Source organism: Marmota monax, unplaced genomic scaffold (genome assembly GCF_021218885.2).
Source record: "Marmota monax isolate L192 unplaced genomic scaffold, Marmota_monax_Labrador192_F-V1.1 WCK01_AAM20220418_F8-fsc00030, whole genome shotgun sequence".
NCBI classification, from domain to species: Eukaryota; Metazoa; Chordata; class Mammalia; order Rodentia; family Sciuridae; genus Marmota; species Marmota monax.
The window spans coordinates 8,703,841-8,729,433 of NW_026691988.1; the positions used below are offsets into that span (position 1 = coordinate 8,703,841).

Consider the following 25,593-nt stretch of genomic DNA (forward strand, 5'->3'; position numbering starts at 1 on the left):
TCCCTGTGTATTTTCTTCCAGTCTGAACCTGATCTGACTCTGTGGTGCACTTCAACCAAAAGCATGTGGCTGAAGCAACTCTGGGTGGAAACTGTAAGGCAGCCTGGAACCTTGCACTTTGCCCTTTTTGAAAGCCTTGAGTTGCCATGTGAAACAACAGCTAACCTGTTGGAGAGATCATGTCAAGAGGTCACGTGAAGGAGAGGTCAAGATGTTCCATGTTACAGCTGAGCCCAGCCTTCCAAGTAAGGAAACAGAATGAAGTTCTGTCACACACTGAAACTGCGTGAGGACCCAAATGAGACCAACAAAGAAACGGTCCAGAGGAGTCCCAATTGACCCCCAGATTTGCGAGAAATAACAAAATGATTATTTGAAGTCAGTTTTGGGGTAGTTTGTTATGCACCAGGAGACAACAACAACAAAAGCTCTATTTAGAGACAGACATACAATCTAGGGATCTGTGCAGAAGGCTGTACACTGCACACAAGCCTCCCCGGTTTCCACCTATGACTCTGCTCATGCTCCACAAACTGAAGGAGCTCATAGTCTTCTCTTCTGTGAAATGGGGATAATAATTGCCTATCCACCTCACAGGCGGGAGGCCTGTTTTGAAGAACAAAATAGAAAAGTGTATTAACTGTTGTGAATCTTACATGGGAGCTATTCAGATTCAGATGTTATTGAGAAGCCTGACAAATTTTTCTTTATATTCTTACAACTGAAATTTTATTGAAATAAAATTTGTTTTAAAATATGTTATTATACTAAAAAGGAAATAAAATTTAGGATAGATGCTCCTGAAAAGTCAGAGCTAGGAGGTTGGAGTTGATGTGGTTTTACTAAAGTATATAATAAAGCAACACAAGAGGAGCCAATGGCTGGGTGCTGTAATCCCAGGGATTCAGGAGCCTATGGCAGGAGGATCTCAAGTTCAAGGCCAGCCTGTGCAACTTTGGGAGATCCTATCTCAAATTAAAAAATAAAAAGACTGGAGGTGTAGCTCAGTAGCAAAGCACTCCTGGGTTTGATAGCCAGTACCAAAAACAAAACAAAACAAATAAACAAACAACAACAACAAAAAAAAAACACATAACTATGCTCTAAGAAAACTATTTTAGAGCATTAATTTGTGGAAATCCTTTGACAGAAATGATAAATAATTGAAAAACTACCACGAAAGTAGAAAAGGAAAGTGGAGGATTTTTTTTTTTAAACTTATTATTTTTATTGGTGCTGAGGATCAAACCTAGGACCTCAAACATGCTGGGCAAATGGCAAGTGCTTTGCATTGAGCCATACAACCCCAGCCCAAAGATGGTCCTTGATTTAAAGAAAATTAAAAAGTTTAGTGGTAACATGTAAGGAATCGAAACATTAATTTAAAATATTGGAAAGATTACCAAGTACCAATCAGATTTTATTGAAGAACTTATCCTATCATAAATATGCATATTCCAGTCAATGAGCTTGGAAAATATCAAATTTTGATATTGCAAATCAAACCTAGGAAATAAAATTTAGCTCAGTCACTGAAAGCTGGCTCATTCTTGGCTAAGTCCCATAATTCTTGTGTAAATTAGCTGGGACTAATGTCAGAGAAAGGAATTAGCTTAATGCTTAGGGTAATCCTCCGCTAAAATTAGCTCTATGTGATACATTGTATTATCACAAGCCAAACAAAAAGAAAGAAAAAAATCATTTGTTTTAGAATTAAACGTTGTAATATAACCTCGATTCTAAGCAAAATAAATTCTTTAATCTAGGTTTGAGGTGTGTTCTTGTGTGTTTGCATGTGCTATATTTGTAATGAATGCTATGTTCCACCTTGATCATTTAAAAAATATCTCAGGTTTATTTTTAAGAAGAAAGTTAAATACAGAGAAAGACTACTGACTGATCATTGCCATACAATGCAAGTGTGTCTACTTGTGTGGAAAAGACAGGAGATTCTCAAAAGGACACAGTCTGCCCCAAGTCTGTCTTTGATTTCCATTCTTCTAACACTTGAAACCATTGTGTATCAACTGATATTGGTATTTTCTGGAAATGATATACAGAGAATAATTACCATGATTTACTGCTCTATGGTATTACTAGGTCCTTAATTATAGTTAGATTTTTAAAGACAAACAGGGAACTGAGAAGGCAGCACCACCGATTATAATATTTCCCAACCTTTACAAAAAAGAAGAATGCTCTTAACATAAAAAAAAATCTAAAGATCTTTCCAGATCTAAAATGCTGTGATTCTACATTTTTGGATGACCCCAACATGTAAAGAATGGTTAGCATCTTATAAGAAATAAAATTTAAATAGTGCATTATAATATCAATGATGGAAGACTTTGTCAAAACATAACTTTATTGACCTCACTGATAAAGAAACAGAATATTCTGGTTTGTGGTAACATGAGTTTGGAGTTATAAATGACAAGTAATCTTAGATATTAATGCCTACGCATATTTTCTCAATGTTTAATCTATATGAATATTCTGTGCTATAAAACCAGTTTCTACTTGTCTTTTAACATAAGCAAATAATTGACAGACTCTAAAGATGCTTTAGGCACCTTCATATATGCCAAAAAGTTTTAAGAAGTAACTTGGATTAAAAGAAATAGATTGCCCATATTATTTTAATTTTAATTTGATATCATGAGGAAGAAAGTAATTTTGCACTTCTAAACTGTTTGTTGTTCAATACACATTTTGATTAATGCTTTTTAGTTTAAAAAAGCATTAATGCTATAACAGTTATCAAAATTTCTATGCTAATTATCACAAATGTTATGCCAATTATCAAAATTCTAGTAAGGTTACCAAACTCTGATAATAATGGGGTTAAAGAGAATGAATAATGTAACAAGAACATTAAAACATTAAATAATTTTATTATCTTGCCATTATATTTTGTAAACTGCATATATACCTCCCCCTCAGGTCTCCATTATGGGTAAATCATATCTATCACAGAGCCAGCCTCTGAGATGGACTCCAATAATCCCTTCCTCCTGGCGCTCACAGCCTGTATAGTTCGCTCCCGCCTCATAGGTGGGTTGGTCTGTATGACCAATAGAATATGTTTTGAGGTTAGGTTATAAAAGGTGCTGTGGCTTCTTATCTTGTTTTCTCTTATATAATTTGCTCTGGGAAAAGCTTACTAGCCTTGTAAGTAGCTCTATGGAGAGAACTATGTGGTAAGTAACTGAAATTTCTGACAGCTGGTGAAGAACTGGGTGAAGCCTCCTGCCAAGAACATATTAGTAAGCACTGAAGCAGATCCTCTGGTCTTAGTTCTGCCTTCAGACATTGGCAGCCCCAGACTTCCTCTTCACTGTAAAGATCCTTAGCCACAATCACTGGTCTAAGCTATTACTGGACTCTTGATCCTCAGAAACCCTGTGAGGTAAAACGTGTTGTTTTCCGCTACTGAATTCGAGGTAATCTGTTACACAGCAATAGAGAACAAATATAACAAAGAATATAGAAGTGAAAGAAACTAAGGGAGACCAATTAGTAAAACAAATAAAACAAATTAAATGTTATAAATGACTCTTGCTTGAATAATTTTGAAAAATATTCTTTTTAATAGTTCAATTTGCTGGATGTGGTAGTGTACACCTCTAATCCCAGTGCCTTGGGAGCCTGAAGTAGAAGGACAGAAAGTTTGAGTCCAGATTTGGCAACTTAGCAAGACACAGTCTTCAAATACAAAATAAAAATAAGGGTTGGGGATGTGGCTCAGTAGTGGAGTGCCCCGGGGTTTAATCCCTAGTACCAAAAGACAAACAACAAATAATGTTCCATTTTATCTTTATGAAGAAAATAAAAATCCAGCAAGAAGAGCAGAGCAACAACTTTTTCATTTTTTTTTAAAAAAAGATGAATCCTTAGTTAAGGCCATTGTGAGTACACTGACAAGGTTTCAGAGTAGCAAACACCTTTAACAGAAATGCATCCTAAAGTGGATGTTACTGGTTTGTACACGATTTCTATGGAAAGAATATTGTAGCCTTTATAGTCCTGCAGATTCTGCTTTTGGATTGACATTATTTTTTGATTGCATAGGCAGAAAAGATATCATCTCCATGTCAATAAATCAATGTATTATTGAGGAGCAGCCCTATCATGAGCAAAGTAGGGCACATCTTATCTCTAAATCTCCCCAGGACACAAAATATATTCCTTGTGGTGACATGGTCTGTTGGTTTCTGTACCATGTTTTTTTTTTTTTTTTTTATCAGAGCAAATTAAGCTATGTTGGTCATCTTTCTTGATTCAGGCACAGTACATCTTGCCTCTCTGCTCATAAAATTTTTTCCCAGAAATAGATTTTGATCAATTGCTGTGGGTTGGTAGTAAATTGTCTATCTGGACCAATTATAACTCTATTTTATTTAAAAAATCAGGAATTGAACACAGGGGTAGTTAACCACTGAACGACACCCCAAGCCCCCTTTATTTTTTATTTAAGACAGAGTCTGGCTAAATTGCTGAGGTCCTCAGTAAGTTACTGAGGCTGGCCTTGAACCTGTGGTCCTTTTGCCTCAGCCTCCTGAGTTGTTGGAATTATAGATGTGCCCCACCAGGCATGGCCATAAAATTTCTTTTTTTTTCCATATTTTTTTAAAATTTTTTTCCATATTTTAAAAATTTGTTCTTTTTAGTTATACATGACAGTAGAGTATATTTTTACATATATTAAACATACATGGAATATAACATTCTAATTAGTATTCCATTCTTGTGGGGGTTATATATGATGTAGAATTTGACTTGTCATGTAATCATATACTAACATGGGAAAGTTATGTGCCAGTTTCTTCTACTGTCTTTCCTATGCCCATCCTCCCTCCCTTCCCTTCATTCTCCTTTGTTTAATCCAATGAACTTATATTCTCCACCCCAACATGCACACACTGTGAATCAGCATCCACATATCAGAGAGAACATTTGGCCTTTGAATTTTCATTCCAGTTAGCATGATATCCTCCTATTCCATCCATTTACTGACAAATGCCATAATATCATTCTTCTTTATGGTTGAGTAACATTCCTTTGTGTATATATACGACAGTTTCTTTATCTGTTCATTTGTTAAAGGGTACCTACATTGGTTCCATAGCTTAGCTATTGTGAATTGAACTGCTATGAACATTGATGTGGCTGTTTCACTATAGTGTGCTGATTTTAAGTCCTTTGGGTACATGCTGAAGAATGGGATAACTGGGTCAAATGGTGGTTCCATTTCAAATTTTCTGAGGAATCTCCATATGCTTTCCAGAGTGATTGCACCAATTTGCTGTCCCACAAGCAATGTATGAGTGTATTTTTCCCCCATTTCCTCACCAACATTTATTGTTGCTTATATTCCTGATAATTGCAGTTCTGACTGGGGTGAGATGGAATCCTAATGTAGTTTTAATTTGCATTCCTCTAATTGCTAGAGATGTTGAATATTTTTTTCATATATATTTGTTGACCATTTGTATTTCTTCTTCTGTGAAGTGTCTGTTCAGTATCTTTGACCATTTGTTGATTGGGTTGTTTTTTGGTGTTAAGTTTCTTGAGTTCTTTATATACTCTGGAGATGAATGCTTCATCTGAGGTGCAGGTAGAAAAGATTTTCTCCCATTTTCTAGGCTCTCTCTTCACACTATTGATGGTCTCCTTTGCTGTGAAGAAGACTTTGAGTTTGAAACCATCCCATTTATTGATTCTTGATTTTACTTCTTGTGTTTTAGGATTCTTGTTGAGGAAGATGGTTCCTAAGTGGACATGATGGAGATTTGGGCCTATTTTTCCTTCTAGTTGGGGCAGGGTCTCTGGTCTAATACCTATGTCCTTGATCCACTTTTAATTGAGTTTTTGTGCAGGGTGAGAGATAGGGGTTTAATTTCATTTTGCTTCATATAATTTCCAGTTTTCCAAGTACCACTTGTTGAAGCGGCTATCTTTTCTCCAATGTATGTTTATGGTGCCTTTGTCTAGGATGAAATAACTGGAGTTATATGGATTTGTCTCTGTGTCTTCTATTCTGTATCATTGGTCTATATGTCTGTTTTGGTGCCAATACAATGCTCTTTTGTTACTTTAGCTCTGTAGTATAAATTAAGTTCTGGTATTGTGATGAAGAGGCTCTGTTTTAATAGTGGCTATAATATCTACATAAAATTCAGTTTGTACAGGCTTAGAAAATGTAATACATATTGTGAAGACCTTCATAAGTTATAGTATTTGGTTGACTTGAGGCAAACTGGCTAGTATTTAATAAAAATAGTTGCTAACATTTACTGACTCCTTACCATTCAGCTGGTATGTTTCTACGTGCTTTCCACAGCCAACTTATCCATCTTCATAGCATCCCTGTGGTAGGCATGGTGAAGTATTGCTATCATCTCCATGATGCAGATGAGGAAACCAAGGCCCAGAGAAGTTAAATGGCACAAGTTTATGCAGCTAATAAGTGGAGGAGCTAACTTCAGAGCTCTTAACCTCCATCCTCACTTGACACCCTTTCAAACTAATTATAATCTAAACAATGACAAGGCAAGGCCGATGGAAAAATGTTTACTATTCTAAGATGTTAATATATAAAATGATTCGAGTATTAAAATACTTGATACTGATCTGGTCAGTAATTTTTTTTTAAAATTGTACCACACCTCATAGTAAGAGGTCCTTTTCCTTTTCTTGCCAGAATATTTCCTTTTATTTCCTTCTCCATCTGATCCTAAAGAATACAAGTAGGAACTTTATTCCTCCTTTGACACATTCCTCAGACCATGAGGTGATGGCAAAGTTAAGCATTCTTAGAATATGGAGGATATCATGCTAAGTGAAATAGCCAAAATCAGAAACTCAAAGGTTGAATGTTTTCTCTCTGTGGAAGCTAGAGTAAAATAAAAAAAAGGGAGAATGATGAATAGGATAACCCCCAAATATAGGGAATATCAGTAATGGAGAAGAAGGGGATGGAGAGGCAGAGTGGAGGGATGGGTAAGGGGAGGTAATGCAAACGGAGGTCTTAAAAAATCATGTTATCTGCATAGATAATATACCACAGGGAGCTTCAACTTTATGCATAGGTAGAAAGAACCAATCTAATATAAATAAATAATTGAGTGAAAGTAAGTCTAATAGAGGAAGGAAAATGGGAGATGGGAGGGAGGATGGGGAAAAGGAGGAGGGAAAATGGGGGAGATCAAGAACTGAAATCAAATTTCATGCATGTGTGAGTTTTTCAGGATAACCCCCCCAAAAAAAATCTAAAAAAAAAAAAAGGATATTGTGTTTGAGTCTGTTCTGATTTCTTTTAAGTTTCTGAGTATAGGACCTATATCAATCTAAAATGCTAACAAAACTCATGTGTAGATAGATATATTTCATCTTGGCCTTGGGCTGTAGCTCTTTTTCTCACATATAGAACATATTACAGTCAATCCCATGTAAATGATGAGAAATATCAGTTCCAGAATCATCTTCCTTGTTCATTTAACTAATACTATGGGTATTGTTATGGGGTGAGTTGTACTTCCCCCAAATACATTGAAGTTCTAACCCCCAGTACTTTGGAATGTGAACTTATTTGGAGATAGGGTTGTGGCATATGACAAGGTCATAGTGGGCTAGAGTGGACTCTTTGTCTGATGTAATGGATGTACTTAAAAGAAGATGGCCATGTGAAGACACAGGGACCCAGGGAGAACACTATATAAAGATGGCAGCCAAGACTAAAGTGATGCATCTATAAATCAAGAACTTCCTGGAACACTATCATTGCTATCATCTCCATGATGCCGAAGAAACCAGAAGCTGGAAGAAACAAGGAAGGAGCCTCCTCTAGAGACTTCAGAGGGCGTGTGGCATTGCCAATGCCTTGAGTTTAACTTTTAGCTTCCAGAACTGAGAACAAATAAGTTCTGTTCTTTTAAGCCACCCACATTATGGCACTTTGTTTCAGAAGCCCTAGGAAATGAATTCTGGTGCCCACTTAAATATCTAATGGTGAATAATGTGTTCCTCCCCTCATAGATCTCCCAGGCCAGTGAAAAGACAGACATCATTAAAAAGTAAAAAATAAACAAAACAAAACAAACAAGACAAAAAAAAAAAACCCAAAACAACAACAACAACAAAAAAACCAGGTTCACAGATGAGGACACGTCAAGGAATCCTTGCCCTATTTGATGATGCAAAGAAGAGGTAAGAAATAGAATCAGCACTTCTTTTTATTTAAAGGAAGAGAGAAATGACACATTTTAAAAGAAAACCCAATTGATAACTAGTATTCTCTTGTAGTTTTAAAAAATATTTTCAAAAATTGGGGGCTCTGTATCAAGTTTGGAAAATATAAAGAACTCCGGAATAAACATTCTAATTGAGCTAAGTCATTTTTCTAAACTTCTAGCACTGATAAGATTATCTGATCAATACTTAAGTGAAAACAAGTCACACCCATATCATTATTGAGTCATGTGCCAATTTATGGGTAAGAAAAGTGTTTTTATACCCATAGATTTATGGCCTGGAAGCACAGTTCTGATTCTATGATGGTACGCAGATTTCACATCCCACATTAAAAAGCAATTTAAATGGTGCACACAGTTGTATATCTGGAGAGTGTTGGAACAACACAACTTTGGTTTGGCACCTGGGCTCTTTATGATCTTGTCTGGCTTCTTCTCTTGCAATTCTGTGAAATGTACTATTATCAGTAGCCACACATAATTACCTCAAACACTAGAACTTAATCTGCTATTTTATACCCTTACCATTTTGGTCCCCTCTGCCTGTAGTACCTTTTAGAACTAAAAGATCTTTGTTCCTCTGTGTGTGCATCATTCAATGAATATTGGCCTGGGCTATTTTTAGCAACATGATTATGATGTGATGTTGTGTAAGGTATTCATGGCCTCCACTGAGTGTTCCTTCTGTTTAGGACCCTGAACTTTTAAAAGAAAATGGATCTCGGATGGTTGAGGAAAAGGGCAGGAGTTCTGGGGGCCCTTTGAAATTTTCTAAGCTCTGGACTAGGTTCCCTTGAGTTGTATGGATTAAAAATGGCCTCTGCTTCAACAAAGTTGTGAGGGCTTGGCAAGGACATATCCATTTGATGAACTTCAAATAATGACTGGTTATGTGTATCTTGTGTGTCCTATCATTTATATTAGTGTCCCCTCTCAGTGCTTAATTTCCTTTTGTTTTACCTTAATGCTATAAACTGATTCATAGGTTAAAGCCTAATGTCCAGTATAATACCGTTTGGAGGTGAGTCCTTGGGAGATCAGTAGGTCATAAGGGGAAAGCCTCTTGAGTGGAATTACTGCTCTTATAAAAAAGACCCCAGACAAATTCCTCCTCCCTTTCACCATGACACAGTGAGAAAATGGCTGTCTATGAACTAGGAAGGAAGCTTCCCCAGATGTCACATCTATTGTCACCTTGCTCTTGGACTTTCCAGTTTCCAGGACTGTGAGAAATTAATTTCTGTTTTTCATAAACCAACCAACCTATGGCACTGTTATAGCAGCTTGAATGACTATGCCACTGGGACTTTGGGGGCATCTTCTAGCCCAGCTTCCCCTATGTTACAGCAGCAAAGAGAGGAGGTGTTGTGTCTGCTCCTGGGTCTTTTCCAAGGCCGAGAATGAGTTAATGAGTGAGTCTAGGACAATGTCATAATAATGGAGTTTTATAAAACGTGACCAGTACATTTTTTTTCTAAATGGTACCTTGAATACAGGTCTCTAGGTTCAGCAAAAGGGTATATGACACTCTCTTTGTGGATTCAAAGCTAATATCACAGGTCATCATCTAAGTATGCTACAGTTTTAATTTTACGCCTGAAAGCAAAAGCTATTTCTGTTTTGTTATTCTGCAGGAAAACCTATGCAAAGATTAGTGCCTGCTGAACACTAGTAAAAAATGGTGAACTCACAAAGAGCAGGGGTAGCCAGCCTCTGTGGTTACCCTCACTACTCTTTTGAGGCTCAGGCATTCCATTCTGACTTTCCATGAAGGACTATGTATGATCATCAACCAGTGCAGAAAATAACCAAACTGTGAGACTGAAGAGCCAAATGTGGCACTTCTTTGGGATCATTCGATTTACTCAGGCTGATAACTAGGGGAACGTTTAGCCTTGGGGATGTCCTGTTCAGTCTTGCCCAGAGAAGAACCCAGATGCCCCAGCCCATTCTATCCTTCTAAACTCGCAGTGAAGGAACCGTGAGGCTCTGAGTTGTTAGACATTGGGTCAATGTGTGTTGTAAGGTCTTTGTATCCACAGAGCCTGGCAAATAAATGCTTTTGGATGAAACTGATCAGCAACTTGTGGAGCTGCTGGAAATCATGGCAATGGGCCTGGACTCAGATATACATGATCATCTCAATTGGAGTGGAATAGCTTGAGCCACTAAATGTTTACAGCTTGAAATCACCTGGGTAAGCTTCCATTACACAGAGGGAGCAGCATGGTTGGCACATTCTGAGAGAAGCATTGTTCGTTTGTTTCTTTGGTGATTGAACCTAGGAGCACTTTACCACTGAAATACATCTCCAGTCTTTTTCATTTTTTATTTTGAGACAGGGTCTTACTAAGCTTCTGAGGCTGGCCTCAAACATGTGATTCTCCTGCCTTAGCCTCCCAAGAGTTGTGGCATTATGGGTGTGCACCACTGTGTCCAATTCAGAGTTGCTTTTTAATGAAGGCACAGAAACCCTTGGCAAGTGGTTGCTACGTGCTGCAAGTATATTTCTCAATAGGAAAATACCTTAATAGACTTTTAAGAAAAAACAAAAGCAAAAACAAAATCCCACCCCTGAGTGAGAGGTTAAAAAGATCTGAAGTATGAAAAACACTAGAGGGTGATTAGCCAATTTCAGGAAGTAAAATTTGTAAATAACAGTATCCTATTTACCAAAGAAGAGCAAAACAGGTATGACTGCCTTCTAATAGATTATCTTAAGTATTGGTCTAACTTTGTCATGTTGAAAGACATGTTTTCTTGTCTCAAGTTGTAAACCAATTCTCTTGAAAAAACATTAACTTCTCTCTCTTCCTCTTCCTCTTAATTATATATCAAGTGCCCTTGAAAAGTAAGTCTTCTAAATGGCACTTAAAATATGATTCAGGTAGTAACTTCCCTGAGAAGAAAGAAAACATTGTGTTGTGTAAAGGAGAGGGCATGGTTTGGTTCTCATATTAGTTACTTTGAACTTGAATTTCCTTCCTGAGCCACCATCCCTACTGTCATTTCTCATGGCTGTTCTTGGGTTTTACCTCGGTTTCTCTGTACTGTTCATTATACAGGTTACTGCTGCCTACCCTATCCTGCTGCCTTCCAATAACTGTTTACATGAGCAGGTCAGAGAGGTTCTAGAATGCTTGTTTTAGTTTTGTTTCTAGACACATGGGAAATTACCCTTATTACAAAGCTTACTAGCTGTTGCCCTTAAGTAAGTTACTTAACTTCTGTAGAATTTGCACATTTTGATAAATGGAACAGATCTATCTCTTAGGCTTGTTGGGGGTGATTAAATAAAATTCTTTTGCATGTTATAGGCAGTAGCTTCTAAGATGAGAGGGAAGAAATCCAATGAGGCAAACTATTTTTCTTGATTCTTTTCCTGATGGAACTGTCCATAGTGATATAATTCATTCAATGAAGAGCTACTGAGCACCTGTGATGAGCTAGATTTAGAAACTATGGTAGTCCTGGGGTACAGCAGGGAGTAGAAATGACCAGACTCTCATGAGGCTGGGACACAACTCATTAATATATAATTTTCCTGCCAAGTATGTGTGCATTTATATGGATGAACGATATTTAAGAAATGCAGAAAAGTCAATGTTATTTCTTTATAGTCACATCTCAATATATAAATCTATGTGCTTAAACATGTTTGTGAATATTTTGCTTTTGGTGCTTGACAGCAAGCAAGACTTCAAAATACAAAAGAGTTTTAAAGATAAATATATTGGAGTTTATCCATTAAAGAGAGTATGCAACTTCAAAGCAGTTTATTTTCCATGGTACTACTCAGCTCATGGCACTTGAGAGATGCTTCCTTTTGGATAAAACTGGCTGCGGAAGTAGTTTATTGGCATGTAAAAAAATTCAATATCATTTATCTAATGGCTGTATTTTTTTTTCTCAACATAGCATTTCCCAGCTTGGTTCTCAAAAGTTGTTGAAAGTGGTTTTGAAAGCTTTTGAAAATGGAATTTACTGTAAAGATGAATCTTTGCCACTGAACAGGCTATTCAGATTCAAGAGAGCCAGGCTCTATCTGCAGCTCTGAAAAGAGGAGTTTAAGAAATTCATTGGTGGGGGATACTGTGTGAATAGCCTCCCAACATGCCTCTTTGGCAGATGCCACTCTTCATTTGCATAGGCCAGCTTCATTGTTTGTTAGGGAACCAGCTCTGCTGTATTATGTCATCTCTGAATGACTGGTTTCCTTTCTTTTCCTTTTTAGAAAATAAGCTTTTTAAAAGCAAGAATCTCCTTTTCTCCACATTTCATGATCTCCAAAGTGATAATGATTTTCATAGTACCTGTGGAAAAGTAGATGTGGGTTGGTATCTCTACTTCATTCTATGCCACAGAAAGAAAAACATAAAAGACAGAGCAGGTTCAAAGACAAACAACTGGGGACTCCTGAGGTACTGAAAAGAATTGCAATTGGAAACTCCAAGTTCAATCAATGGATATTTATTAAATATCAACATACATGTTCCACTTACTTTTCAAATAATTTTCTGCTTCTTTTTATCCTCCCAGAGGCAATGTAATTCTTTCATTAATATCGCCATTGCTTGAAAATTTCAGAAAGTCAGCAAGATACAAAAGTGAAAAAAAAAAAATAGAAAAAGTAAGGGAGTCTTGAAAGCAATTACACTTTGGAGACTTGGAAGCAAAACATCAGGCAGAAAAGATAAAATGGTAAATGATTAACAAAAGGACCATAGGGTGAGAGAGGGAGGAAAATGGAGATTAGTTTTTAAAAAAAATTTTATTAAAGAATTGTAGTGAAGAATGTCAGCAGTTTGTGACTTTTTAATGCACATACAAGCTGAGCATCTAAAATCTGAGCTGCTATCAAATCTGAAACTATTTGAATGTGCATATGATGTTATAGGTGGTCCCTACCCAGTCCCATGTGACACTTATAGTCAAAATGAGAGCTCACTAAGAATATTGCATAAAATTACCTTGTAGGCTATGTGTATAAGGTGGATGTGAAATATAAATAAATTTAGTGTTTAGACTTGGGTCCCATCACCAAGAGATGTGTTGCAAAATCTGATAAACTTCAAAATATGAAACCCTACAGCCCAAAGCATTTCAGGTAAGGGCCACTCAACCTGTAAGTTGAGAAGCATCAGCAAAACTAATTAGCAAAGAATAAATAGGATTTATGGAATGAAAAAACAGCGTAGCTCTTTTCCCTCATGACGCTTCTATGGTGTCTCATTCATAAGGAACACGTCTCTTAAGATCAACTTTCCTCAATTTTTATATTTATCTATTTAATTTACACTTCACATGAGAAATTATTTTCCTTATAAAGAATAGAAAGAAGCAGAGAAAAAGGAAAAGAAACAACAGAACAAAATTTAATTTTGACAAATCTTTGAGAAAGCCGGCACAGCTAATTGTTAGTTATTGATTAGCCCCAAGGTATGGTTATATTTCTTTTTTGAAAGGAAAAATTAAGAAAAATAGTTTTCCCACACTCAAAAGTAGTAAGTTTTCACTTTGCTCATGGGATCAGTATGCAGGGATGATTCAAATGCCCCTTAGCTCTTACTGACATGGCTTGAGCATGTTTTCAGTATTACCATTATCACTCCCATCCAATTAGAATCTGCTAATTCTTGCCTTCTATACTTATTGCCCTCCTTCCACCCATGCAAATATTTACTATTCATTTTAAACATTTACTATTCATGACAATTCGAAATAACAATTTTTCTAAAATAACTAGCCCTACTATCAGTAACAAACACTACAATAAACTCTTTTTATCTATGAAAAAAAGATAGGCAAATGGAAGGAGGATAGTGGTGGATAGAAAATGGCACAAGACACAAACTATTTCCTCCAGTCACATGCAATTCATTAGCCTCTGTTGGACAATCTTCCTTCACAAGTTACTTTTTAGCTCATAACAGCTCTCGTATGCAACTGGGTGCAATTGGGTGATGGTGTACTGCTAGCTGGAGGGTAACTTAAGCTGCTGGAGCAAACAGCAGAAATGTATAAGAAAAGCATATCCTGGACATAATTCTGCTTCAGGTAGTGATCAGGGAAATGGAAAAGAATGGCTTGAAATCCACCCACTGGTGTGAGTTAGAATGAGTCTGTTGAGAGAAAATAAATTGCTGTATTTTTACTTAAGTGGTATCATGGGGAGTCCAGTTGGGAAGATGTAATGAGGCTGCTCTGTGGAACTTTGTGCTGGAGCTGGTGTCAATGCAAGAGAGAGTGAGTGGAAACCTGTGGAGGAGGGAAAGGTCTGTGGGGCTGGCCAGCCTGAGGACAAGGAGTGACAGGAGCAGGTTTTCTCCGGCAGTTGAAGGGAGCAGGGTCAGGTGGAGTGCTGGCCTGGTGCCAGGGAGTAGCCTATTAGCAGGGGTGAGTCTAGGTACAGATCTGTCCACAATTGTATGATGACCATTTCTGGACCCCAGAAATCATTGAGACCTGCTCCTTCATGGCATAGTCCATGTGTGAAGAAATACAGCCCATCCAAGGTAAGTGACTTGCCCATAAAGAGGGAGTGGGAGAAGAGTGGCTGGAACTTCTATCTTTTGACTTCCTGGCCACCATATTTCCCCTTCTGCCCTGGACTCCTGGTTGCAAGAACTTTCTATTTCAGCAGAAGCATTTTTGAGAAGTAAGTCAATGTAGCATTTTCCTTTAATTCTCAAGAAAATAATTAATAGAATCTACTTCTGTTCAGTGCTGGTTGGGATTTTGAGGCAAATGAGGCTGACAGCATAATCTCAGACTTTCCATGGAATACCATGAAAAAATGGAGTAAGACACAGCATACACTGCCAAAAGGTGAACTGTCTTTCTGTAGGCTAACTCTTCTCTATAGTGACAAGCAGGTATTTTGGTATTTTGAGGGTCACCAGAATGAAGATCAGACCTCTTCAGGGTTGAACTATGCCTCAATAAAGCTGTTACTAAATGCAATAAAATAAACAGGGGTCCACATTATGCATAGATCTTCTATAGGACTGGTTCATTCAGGTATCTACAATATTTTGCAAGATATAACAAAGTGAGTGGTCAGGAAAATGCAGAGCAACAATGAAGACAGGACCCATAAAGAAGGGTCAAAGGCACTTATGTTAGTTTTATAGGGTTGCCATAACAACAAACCACAAACTAGGTAGCTTAGAATAATGGACATGTGTTCTCTCAGCATTCTGGAGGCTAGAAGTCTAAAATCAAAGTGTCTTTAGAGATACGCTCCCTTAGAGAATTCTCTCCTTGCTTCTTCCAGCTTCTGAGGCCCTGGTGTTCCCTTAGCTTGTGGTGCATAACTTCAATCTCTGTCTGCCCTTGTCTTCATATGGCCTTTCTGAGTCTGCTTCTCATATAATAGTCCACTCTAATTCAAGGATGATTTCATCATGAGATCCTTAACTAGTTACATATGCAAAGACCTTATTTCCAAATAAAGTCACAGTCTGAGGTTGTGGGTGGACATGACTTTGTTTGAGACACTATTCAATCTATACTTGCATTGGCATCATTGGAACTTCTCCAGAAACAACATGGAGACTGGATTGATCCAGTCATTCTCTTTGCTCTTGTCCATTAAAGCTAACAGGACTTGTAAAGAACTGTGTAGACTCAGGAAATGGGAAATAGTACTTAAATTAGAAACCCCAGCTGTAAACGTGTGCCTTTTCATTACTTTGGTTGATTCAGTATTGCAAGGAGCCACAGACCACAAGGCTGCCAATGACCTTGAGGTCAGTCTATAGCCACAGAGTTCCTGACTCCTCCTCACTGGATAAGCACTCCTCTCGGAAGGATCATTTTTTTCCATGGGATTTTGCTGTTGTTGATTTTTGGTTTGTTTATTTTTAGCTTTATAAGAAAAAAGAAAGTATGCGTAAAGGAATACTAGTACCTGGTAGTTTACAGATAGTATTTTGTCTAGAGCTGGTTTTAGCTTTATTTTCTTGTTAATATTTAAATTAAAAGACCAATCATTTACAATGAATTATAAATATTTCACATAATAGGGATGGCCACTGCCTATGACTAAGTTGAATTTATTTGTTTTTTCCTAAAAGTATTCAAAGTATTTATTTGCAATAAGATTTATTTGGATATCAAGCTTCTTTTCTGATTCATCTTTTCTCCTCAAGTAAGGAAAATATGATATAATGTTTACATGTACACACATATACATTAACCCCGATAAATCTCAGTTTAAAGGATGTGTCCTATAGGAAGCACTGCCTGATACCCTGACTAGATCAGGTGCCTTGTTCTGTGAATCTAAGGAAACTTGTTTTCTTTAATTCTGGTATTTATATCCTAATACAATCACTTGATTGTCTCTGGAGACTCTAAGTATAAAAGGGCTCTGCTTTCTTGTTCACCCAGAAACCTAGAACAGTTCTTAATATGAATGAAACTGAATGAATGAATGAATGAATAGCATTCCAAGGAAGGTTATATAAAAATCATATTGAGTCAGGATATATTTAAACTTTTTGAAAACTGAAAATAGATGCATTTTGAGATAGATATTAAGGAAATCCTATTTTGTTAAATTTGATCACCTTAAGTACCTCGTTCCCCTGCATTTGTGATTCTATTTTGCACTTAAAAATCTATGCTCAGCTGGGTGTGGTGGCACACACTTGTAATCTTAGAGGCTTGGGAGGCTGAGGCAGGAAGATTGAGGGTTCAAAGCCAGCCTCAGCAACTGTGAGGTGAGGCACTAAGCAACTCAGTGAGACCCTGTCTCTAAATAAAATAGGGCTGGGGATATGGCTCAGTGGTTGAGAGCCCCTAAGCTCAATCCCCAGTTGCCACCCCTGCAAAAAAAAAAAAAAATCTATGCACTAACCTTAAAAGTTACATGTGAGAATTTAGTAGGTAATTGTAAGTAGACTTTTTGCAACATATATATTTAAATCTGAAACAGATGGGGTGCTGAGACAAATAATACAGATAGTTATGCTTCATGTATGGAAATGGTTCTGCTTGGAGCAAGGGCCAGAATTTGCAGCAAAAGTGCTTCATGGAATAAAGATAGGAGGCAGAAGTCTGGGGAGACTCAATCCCTTTGCTAAAGATGTTTGACCATCATGTCTCTATTAAGCACCCATTGGTGGCTCTCCCTTACATTTGTGTTTTGGAAAATATTCAAGAAGCCTCATTTCTGCCTTCAATATTCTAAGTGGGGCCTTTCAGCTCTGACACTTCTGCAGGTTTCCCATCAGCCATAGACATTGACTACTAGCCACGTTCAAGAGGGGCTGGAAAGACAGTTTATTTCCCACTCTAGAAGCCCAGCCCATGCATCCTGCTCACTTCCCTACAGGTCTTAGAGGGCAAATGAAATGAACTGAATCGTATGCTCAACAGAAATTGTTAGGTAGAAATCTTAACCCCTAGTACCTTGAAATGTGCCCTTGGTTGAAAATAGTGTTTTTATAGAGCTGATCAAGTTAAAATGAGTTCAATATGAGTCTAAGTCCAGTATGACTGGTGTCTGTATAAAAAATGGAAATTTGGATACAGAGATGGACATTTACAGTCTTCTTGTAGACTGCATAAAGAGATACAGGGAGAATTCCATAAGAAGACGATGGCTGAGGTCAACTGATGTGTCTGTAAGATTAGGAATACCCAAAATTTTCAGTTACCAGAAGTGAGGAGACAGGCATGGATCAGATTTTTCCTCGAAGCTCTCAGAAGGACTCAGTCCTGCTGACACCTAGAGGCTGAACTTCTGGTTTCTAGAATCATGTTATGTTCTTTTCAGTTGCCCAATTGTGGTCCTTTGTTTTGACAGCCTTAAGAGACTGTACTGTAGTGGTCATCTGTTGCTTGCCTATGTCTTTCCTCAAAAATGAACACAAGTCAATTGAAGAGAAAAACAAATGTTCTAAGGGTTACTGAATCACCTGAAGGTAAGATGAGGGGATTTATGTCAAGGGGGAAAATACCTACAAACATTGGGAGGGAAAAATTTAAATGGGAGAAATGGTATAAACAAATGTTACAATATTCCACATCACCAGAACACAAATGTAGCTGTAGGAAATGGGATTTTAGATTGTAATTTATCTGAGAGGAAGCTGGATGCAAAGAACACATGTTGAAATCAGGCAGTATAAGGAAAACTTAGTGACTTGTCTTTAGGATAAAGAATACCCATCTTGTGTCCCAGGCATTTGATCATGTGGTGGATACAGTGAGCAAAGTAGCCATTTGGGTGGCTCAATGTGCAATGGCTCACCCTCAAAATCAGAACTGATTTTGTAGAGATAATATTTGAAATCATTGAAAATTTTTCTTTCCAGAAAAAAGTAGCCTTAGTAGCATTAAAGATCACCATTACAGGCAAGTCCTAGATAAATCATTAAGTCATGCTTTCTTTTTTTTTTTATACTCTGAGATGCAAATAGAAAATCACTTCTACTAAGTGAAACTGTATTAATATAAAATTCTGAATCTGAATGAGGTGTCAGAGTGCATATGTCATTAAAGATAACAAAAACCAGAAAGGAGTACCATGTAGGCATCATGGTACCTAAAAGGGGTGAAGGAAAAAAATCTAACTTAGGTCTTTGATCAACAGTATCTTGATTGATAATATAAATCCAAGACTAAAGATATGTATGTATTATATATATATATATATATATATATATATATATATATGCTGTAATCTAGATAGTAAATGTGTTTCTCACGGGAGCACAAGTTGGCAATTCTGAGACTACGTAGAATTAAACAAATAAGTCAATGTATTGTAGATAATGAGTATGAGGTCATGGAAGCCAAGAAAGGCCAAGGAACTGTTACTGGAAATTAAGGGGAAATGATAACTAAATTTAATGTGAGATCCTGGATTAGATGTTGGAACAGGAAAAGAGCATTAGTGGAAAAATGGGGAATATTCAAGCAAGGTCTCTAGTTTAGTGAATAGAGTTATATCATTGTTCTACATACTGTACAATGATTATGTAATATGTCAAATTTTGGAGGAAGCTAGGTGAGGGATATATGGGAACATTGTACTATATCTGCGACTTTTATGTCTCAAAGCAGTTCAAAATAAAAAGTAAAAAAAAATTGAAAGTTTAATTAGTTCACTGGAATAATTTATGTATGTGTGCAGTTGCATGTGAAGTATGCCATGGAATTCCTCAATGAAACAAAATACCCTAAGCCTCTGTTTATATCAAATAAGACATTTCAACAAATACCCTCACTGTGTTAATTATAGTGTATTAGTTCCAATAAGCATAATTGTGACAGTAATATTTAAATTGCATTCTAAATCTCTAAAACTAAAGTTAGGTTCATTGGTTCATGGACATAGTTAACTCGGAATTTTTCTCCTCTGGGGATGTAGATCTCCTTGAGGGGAACACATTGGGGCTGAGATGAAAAGTCTGAGCAGGTGTTAGACAGGACAGTCAAGGGTAGGAACATTCTAGTGGCAGTTTGACGGTTTCTCATCTAGGAACTAGAAAAGGGCCAGAATAGCAGGAATTAAAGTAAGATTGGAGAGACAGGTATGACTAAGCCACATAGGACCTTACAGGAGAATTTAGAATCAAATGGAGGCCTTTGAAGGGTTTTGAGCATAGATGCATGATCTGGGAAGTCTTCCACTCTGTTATTCGCTTTGAATATCTGTTTATATAATGCTGGCCACAGCTCTTTATCTTTATCATACCTGCAGGCAACTACATCCACCTTCTAGCCTGATTTTCTCAGCAGTCCCCAGAGGACAGGAGGATGCTAAGATCTCATGGGTCAGAAAAGAGTTTGTGTGTTTGTTGCAAATTTTGCTTTGAAGTTAACAATATGACTACCTTCTAATGCCAGTCCACTGTAACTAAATCTCTTTGATTTTAAAGAAAAACAAGCAAAATATTATCTGTTAGTTGAAGGCTCAGTGTTTGCCAAAGTCAACAGTAATCTCTTTCTATTCAGCCTATCTGGGATTATTAAAGGACCGCTAAACCTTCTGATAAATTCAGGATTTAGAGGAGAAACTATTTTGTGTACAATATCTGTTTTCAAAAATCCTTACAAGAGGGAAGAAGGGAGTGATATCCAGGGCAATAAAAATGAACTGGAAACGTTATCACAGTTCCATATTTTCTATTGAATTGACATGTTTTAATAAATATTTGGAATTATGTAGGACTATTTAAAATAAACCTGGCCAGTTCTTTCTTATACATATTTGCAGATATTCCCTGAAATTTGCTTTAAATGGGTCTGTGTTGAATCTGTTTCTGAATGTTCATTTATTACATGGTATACAGTGACATTCCACATATTCCACAAACATTCACCTTGCTATAGTATTATAAAAATAATTCATTACATTATTCTGATTCTTCACAGTAATTAGTAATTTCAGGTTTAAGATTGTGCAAAAAGAACAAGTTTATCACCTAAACTATTGTTAGGGACCATAAATATGTTTCTTTAAACATGAAACTTCAAAGATAATTTACTCTTTGATAATGCTTATAGTTCTGTTGTTCCCTTGAAATTAAAAGAAAAAGTTTCCATATAACAAAAGGTTGTTCTAAATTAAAAACTAATCTCAGTTATAATCTAAATCTGGACTCAGTATATTTCTCTTACCAAAACTGAAAGAAAGAAGTTAGAAAAATAATGTGTTTTTGTTTTTTTTTTTGTTCAAATTAGCTTGTTTAAAATTAAACTTTGTTTTCAAAACAAACAAACACAAAGATCCTTCCAAGACCTGTATACACACTTTTCTTTTCAACTTACACAACTTGTCCCATCCCCTTTGGCTATTAAGGGCAGGACAGCTTCAGAGACAACTCTTTCCCCCCTAGATTCGCTGTTGCTCTTCAGGTCTGGGATAAAAGTCACAGAAGCCTGATCCTAATCTACATAAAGTACAGTCTTCCCAGAAGCTTTGTGATTGTTGTCTTTAACTAAAGATAAAAAATCCCAGGTATCTTGCTTTTTCCCCATAAGACAGAAATACAGAAGGAAAAAAATCATAGTTTACGAATTATTCTGGTTTACTGGATTCCAATTTGTAAAGAGCTTAAGCTTCAAAATAGCAAGAGAAAAAACCCTCCAATGCCTGATGTCATAAATCTGACAAGTTTTGTTATTTCTGAAAAATCAAAGTTCACGTATCTGTACATGGTCACAACTGCATAGGGAAAAATGTGCCCAGGAGAGGGGGATGCTGCTCTGAAGAGCTGCTCCTTCTAGATCTTGTCACTTTTTCCAGAAGTTTTTTTTTTTCATTATTTAGAGAATACTTTATTAGTTTCTGTAATCAAACCCACGTAGATAAGACCTTACATATTTAATACAGTGCGTTACCCCTGTACAAATGGAAAAAAATTAAGTTTAACATTTCTAGACCAATATGGCTGTTAATTTCTGTACAATGCCAACTCAACACGGTAAACTGGGATACTTTTCCAAAGTTGACAGCACAGCTAAAGTTTCCAAAAATTCAAATTATCTATATATGTATATATATATATATATATATATATATATATATATATATATATTTATATAAAAAGACCAATAATAACAGTATGTTCTGCATCAGCAGCAGCAACAGTGTTTCCAGGTTCTGCAGTCATATGAACAGAATCATAGACACACCCAGCACACTCCATTTAAAAAAGGGGGGAAAGTAAAAAAACAAAAACAAAACAAAAACCCGAGAAAACAGCAAAGTTCTGTTACTGTTGTGATACCTGGCACCATTTTTTTTTTTATTAGCTTCTCAATCATCATCTGAAAAGAAAACATTCTAGAGTAACATCATTAAAAACAGCTCTGATAAAGCACGGTCACTACCACGTATCATAAAGCAGGTACGAGAGGTTTAACATTCACAGCGTATGATCTCTAATGCCATCCATTTCCCTGCAAATTCTATGATTTTGTCATTTTTTAATGCAGAGTAATACTCCATTGTGTATAAATGCCACATTTTTTTTTATCCATTCATCTATTGAAGGGCATCTCGGTTGGTTCCACAGTCTTGCTATTGTGAATTGTGCTGCTATGAACATCGATGTAGCAGTGTCCCTGTAGCATGCTCTTTTTAGGTCTTTAGGGAATAGACCAAGAAGGGGAATAGCTGGGTCAAATGGTGGCTCCATTCCCAGCTTTCCAAGAAATCTCCATACTGCTTTCCAAATTGGCTGCACCAATTTGCAGTCCCACCAGCAATGTACAAGTGTACCCTTTTCCCCACATCCTCGCCAGCACTTGTTGTTGTTTGACTTCCTAATGGCTGCCAATCTTACTGGAGTGAGATGGTATCTTAGGGTGGTTTTGATTTGCATTTCTCTGACAGCTAGAGATGGTGAGCATTTTTTCATGTACTTGTTGATTGACTGTATGTCCTCCTCTGAGAAGTGTCTGTTCAGGTCCTTGGCCCATTTGTTGATTGGGTTGTACTTTGTCGAATGCTTTTTCCGCATCTATCGAGATGATCATATGGTTCTTATTTTTAAGTCTATTGATGTGGTGAATAACATTTATTGATTTCCGTATATTGAACCAGCCTTGCATCCCAGGGATGAATCCTACAGCATCCCTTTATGTTCAAAACTCTAGAAAAACTAGGGGTAACAGGAACATACCTCAATATTGTAAAAGCAATCTATGCTAAGCCTCAGGCTAGCATCATTCTGAATGGAGAAAAACTGAAGGCATTCCCTCTAAAATCTGGAACAAGACAGGGATGCCCTCTCTCTCCACTTCTGTTCAACATAGTTCTCGAAACACTGGCCAGAGCAATTAGACAGACGAAAGAAATTAAAGGCATAAAAATAGGAAAAGAAGAACTTAAATTATCACTATTTGCAGATGATATGATTCTATACCTAGCAGACCCAAAAGGGTCTACAAAGAAACTATTAGAGCTAATAAATGAATTCAGCAAAGTGGCAGGATATAAAATCAACACGCATAAATCAAAGGCATTCCTGTATATCAGCGACAAATCCTCTGAAATGGAAATGAGGACAACCACTCCATTCACAATATCTTCAAAAAAAATAAAATGCTTGGGAATCAACCTAACAAAAGAGGTGAAAGACTTATACAGTGAAAACTACAGAACCCTAAAGAGAGAAATAGAAGAAGATCTTAGAAGATGGAAAAATATACCCTGTTCATGGATAGGCAGAACCAACATCATCAAAATGGCGATATTACCAAAAGTTCTCTATAGGTTTAATGCAATGCCAATCAAAATCCCAACGGCATTTCTTGTAGAAATAGAGAAAGCAATCATGAAATTCATATGGAAAAATAAAAGACCCAGAATAGCAAAAACAATGCTAAGCAGGAAGTGTGAATCAGGCGGTATAGCGATACCAGACTTCAAACTATACTACAGAGCAATAGTAACAAAAACAGCATGGTACTGGTACCAAAACAGGCGGGTGGACCAATAGTACAGAATAGAGGACACAGAAACCAATCCAGAAAACTACAACTATCTTATATTTGATAAAGGGGCTAAAAGCATGCAATGGAGGAAGGATAGCATCTTCAACAAATGGTGCTGGGAAAACTGGAAATCCATATGCAACAAAATGAAACTGAATCCCTTTCTCTCGCCATGCACAAAAGTGAATTCAAAATGGATCAAGGAGCTTGATATCAAATCAGAGACACGCCGTCTGATAGAAGAAAAAGTTGGCTACGATCTACATTCGGTGGGGTCGGGTTCCAAATTCCTCAATAGGACACCCATAGCACAAAAGTTAATAACTAGAATCAACAAATGGGACTTACTCAAACTAAAAGTTTTTTCTCAGCAAAAGAAACAATAAGAGAGGTAAATAGGGGGCCTACACCCTGGGAACAAATCTTTACTCCTCACACTTCAGATAGAGCCCTAATATCCAGAGTATACAAAGAACTCAAAAAATTAGACAATAACAGAAGTTTGTTTTAAAAAACGCAATCTTCTCCTTATTCTTGTCATAGAATTCTGATCCGGAGTCTCAGAATCCAAAAGGGACCTCTGCACCGACGCAGCGGTGGTGGCGGAGCTTGAGATGTGCGGGCAAGGGCGGGGTCCCGCACGGTAGCTGCAAGGAGCAGGCTGTGGGTACCACTCCGAGCGACCACCGCCAACCTTAGCAAAAGCAGGCGCTAACCCGGAGTCGCGCAAACCTGACCCTGAACCCGGACGCCCCCGGTGGCGGAGAGTATCTCTCCAGGGCTCTGTGTGCAGAGTGGGCAGGGCGCCGGGCGCCAGCTTACCGAAAGCGAAACCCGGCTCCACCAGGTCAGCCACCCGCACCAGGCGGCGCAACCACCTACCTGCACATCCGGACTGTGCCACCCAAAGCAGCAGCAGCAGCAGCAGCAGCAAAGGCAGGCCCGGGGGACCGGGGGCAGGGGTCCCGGGTGCGCGCATGGGCGGCGGGGCTGGATCACATCTCCGCAGCAGCTGGCTAACTCCGATGTCCCCTTGGGCTGCGGGAGGCAGTGCTTCCTCCCCAAGCGCCCGGGCTCTGCGCGCTGCTCCCCAGGGCTCCCCAGGTGGATGCCAGCGGGAGGGCACCTTCCCGTCGCTTTGTGGTTCCCAGCCGCTCCAGGTTTCAGTAGTGAGAGTGTCGGCCTTTCCACCTCCTGGGTTTCACCGCTCGGGCCAACCGGGGTCACTATGCAGGTGACAGCTCACTCCACTACAGAGAGTGAGGCGAGTACATTGCAAAGCGATTCTGGTATTCAGGTTTATCTGCCGGTCACTTAAAATGTCAGATTTAACACCGGAAGAAGGTTCTGGGAGAATGAAATGGATAGTTATTTCCCAACGTACTGTTAGGCACCCTGCCATATCTGTTGGATTTCCTTCAACCTTCACTACCTACACGTTAGATATCCTTCTGTGTTACAGGTGAGGACAGGGACACTTCACCTCCAGCAATCAGTCTGAATGAAGTTTCCCAGGCCTGTGAACAGTAGCTTGCAGTTCACCACAGGTCTGATTTTAGGTCCAATTCTCCAATTAGTGGGGGAGAAGAAGAGTGAAATTAAGGGAAACTTATTGGAATAGAAAAATCTGAGAGTTGCTCTCACTGCTGATCCTTTCTAGGTAGTTCTAAACGTTGGGCACAGCCCGGAAGTAGAGAATTAAATGATTTACCTCTCTGATATGCTTTCTGACTCTTCCCTCCCATAAATGCCTGTTTTCAAATGCACAAATAAAGAAAAATGACATTAAAATTGAATCAATTATCCTTAATTTTAGGGGAATAAAGAAGGTCTTCAGTAACTGAGAAAACAAATCATTTCAGTGGGAAGGGAGTGAAAGGAT

At 37.8% G+C, this 25,593-nt stretch overlaps 1 protein-coding gene across 1 annotated transcript in view; it reads right to left on the reverse strand.

Moving 5' to 3' along the window:
* Il20ra (interleukin 20 receptor subunit alpha) overlaps positions 1–25,019 on the reverse strand; it is a 42,030-nt gene extending 17,011 nt beyond the window's left edge. Inside the window, exon 1 of the mRNA XM_046448663.2 lies at positions 24,594–25,019. Coding sequence (XP_046304619.2) covers positions 24,594–24,690 — 97 coding nt within the window. The 5' untranslated portion in view covers positions 24,691–25,019. The remainder of the gene's footprint in view (positions 1–24,593) is intronic.
* Positions 25,020–25,593: the final 574 nt, after the last annotated feature.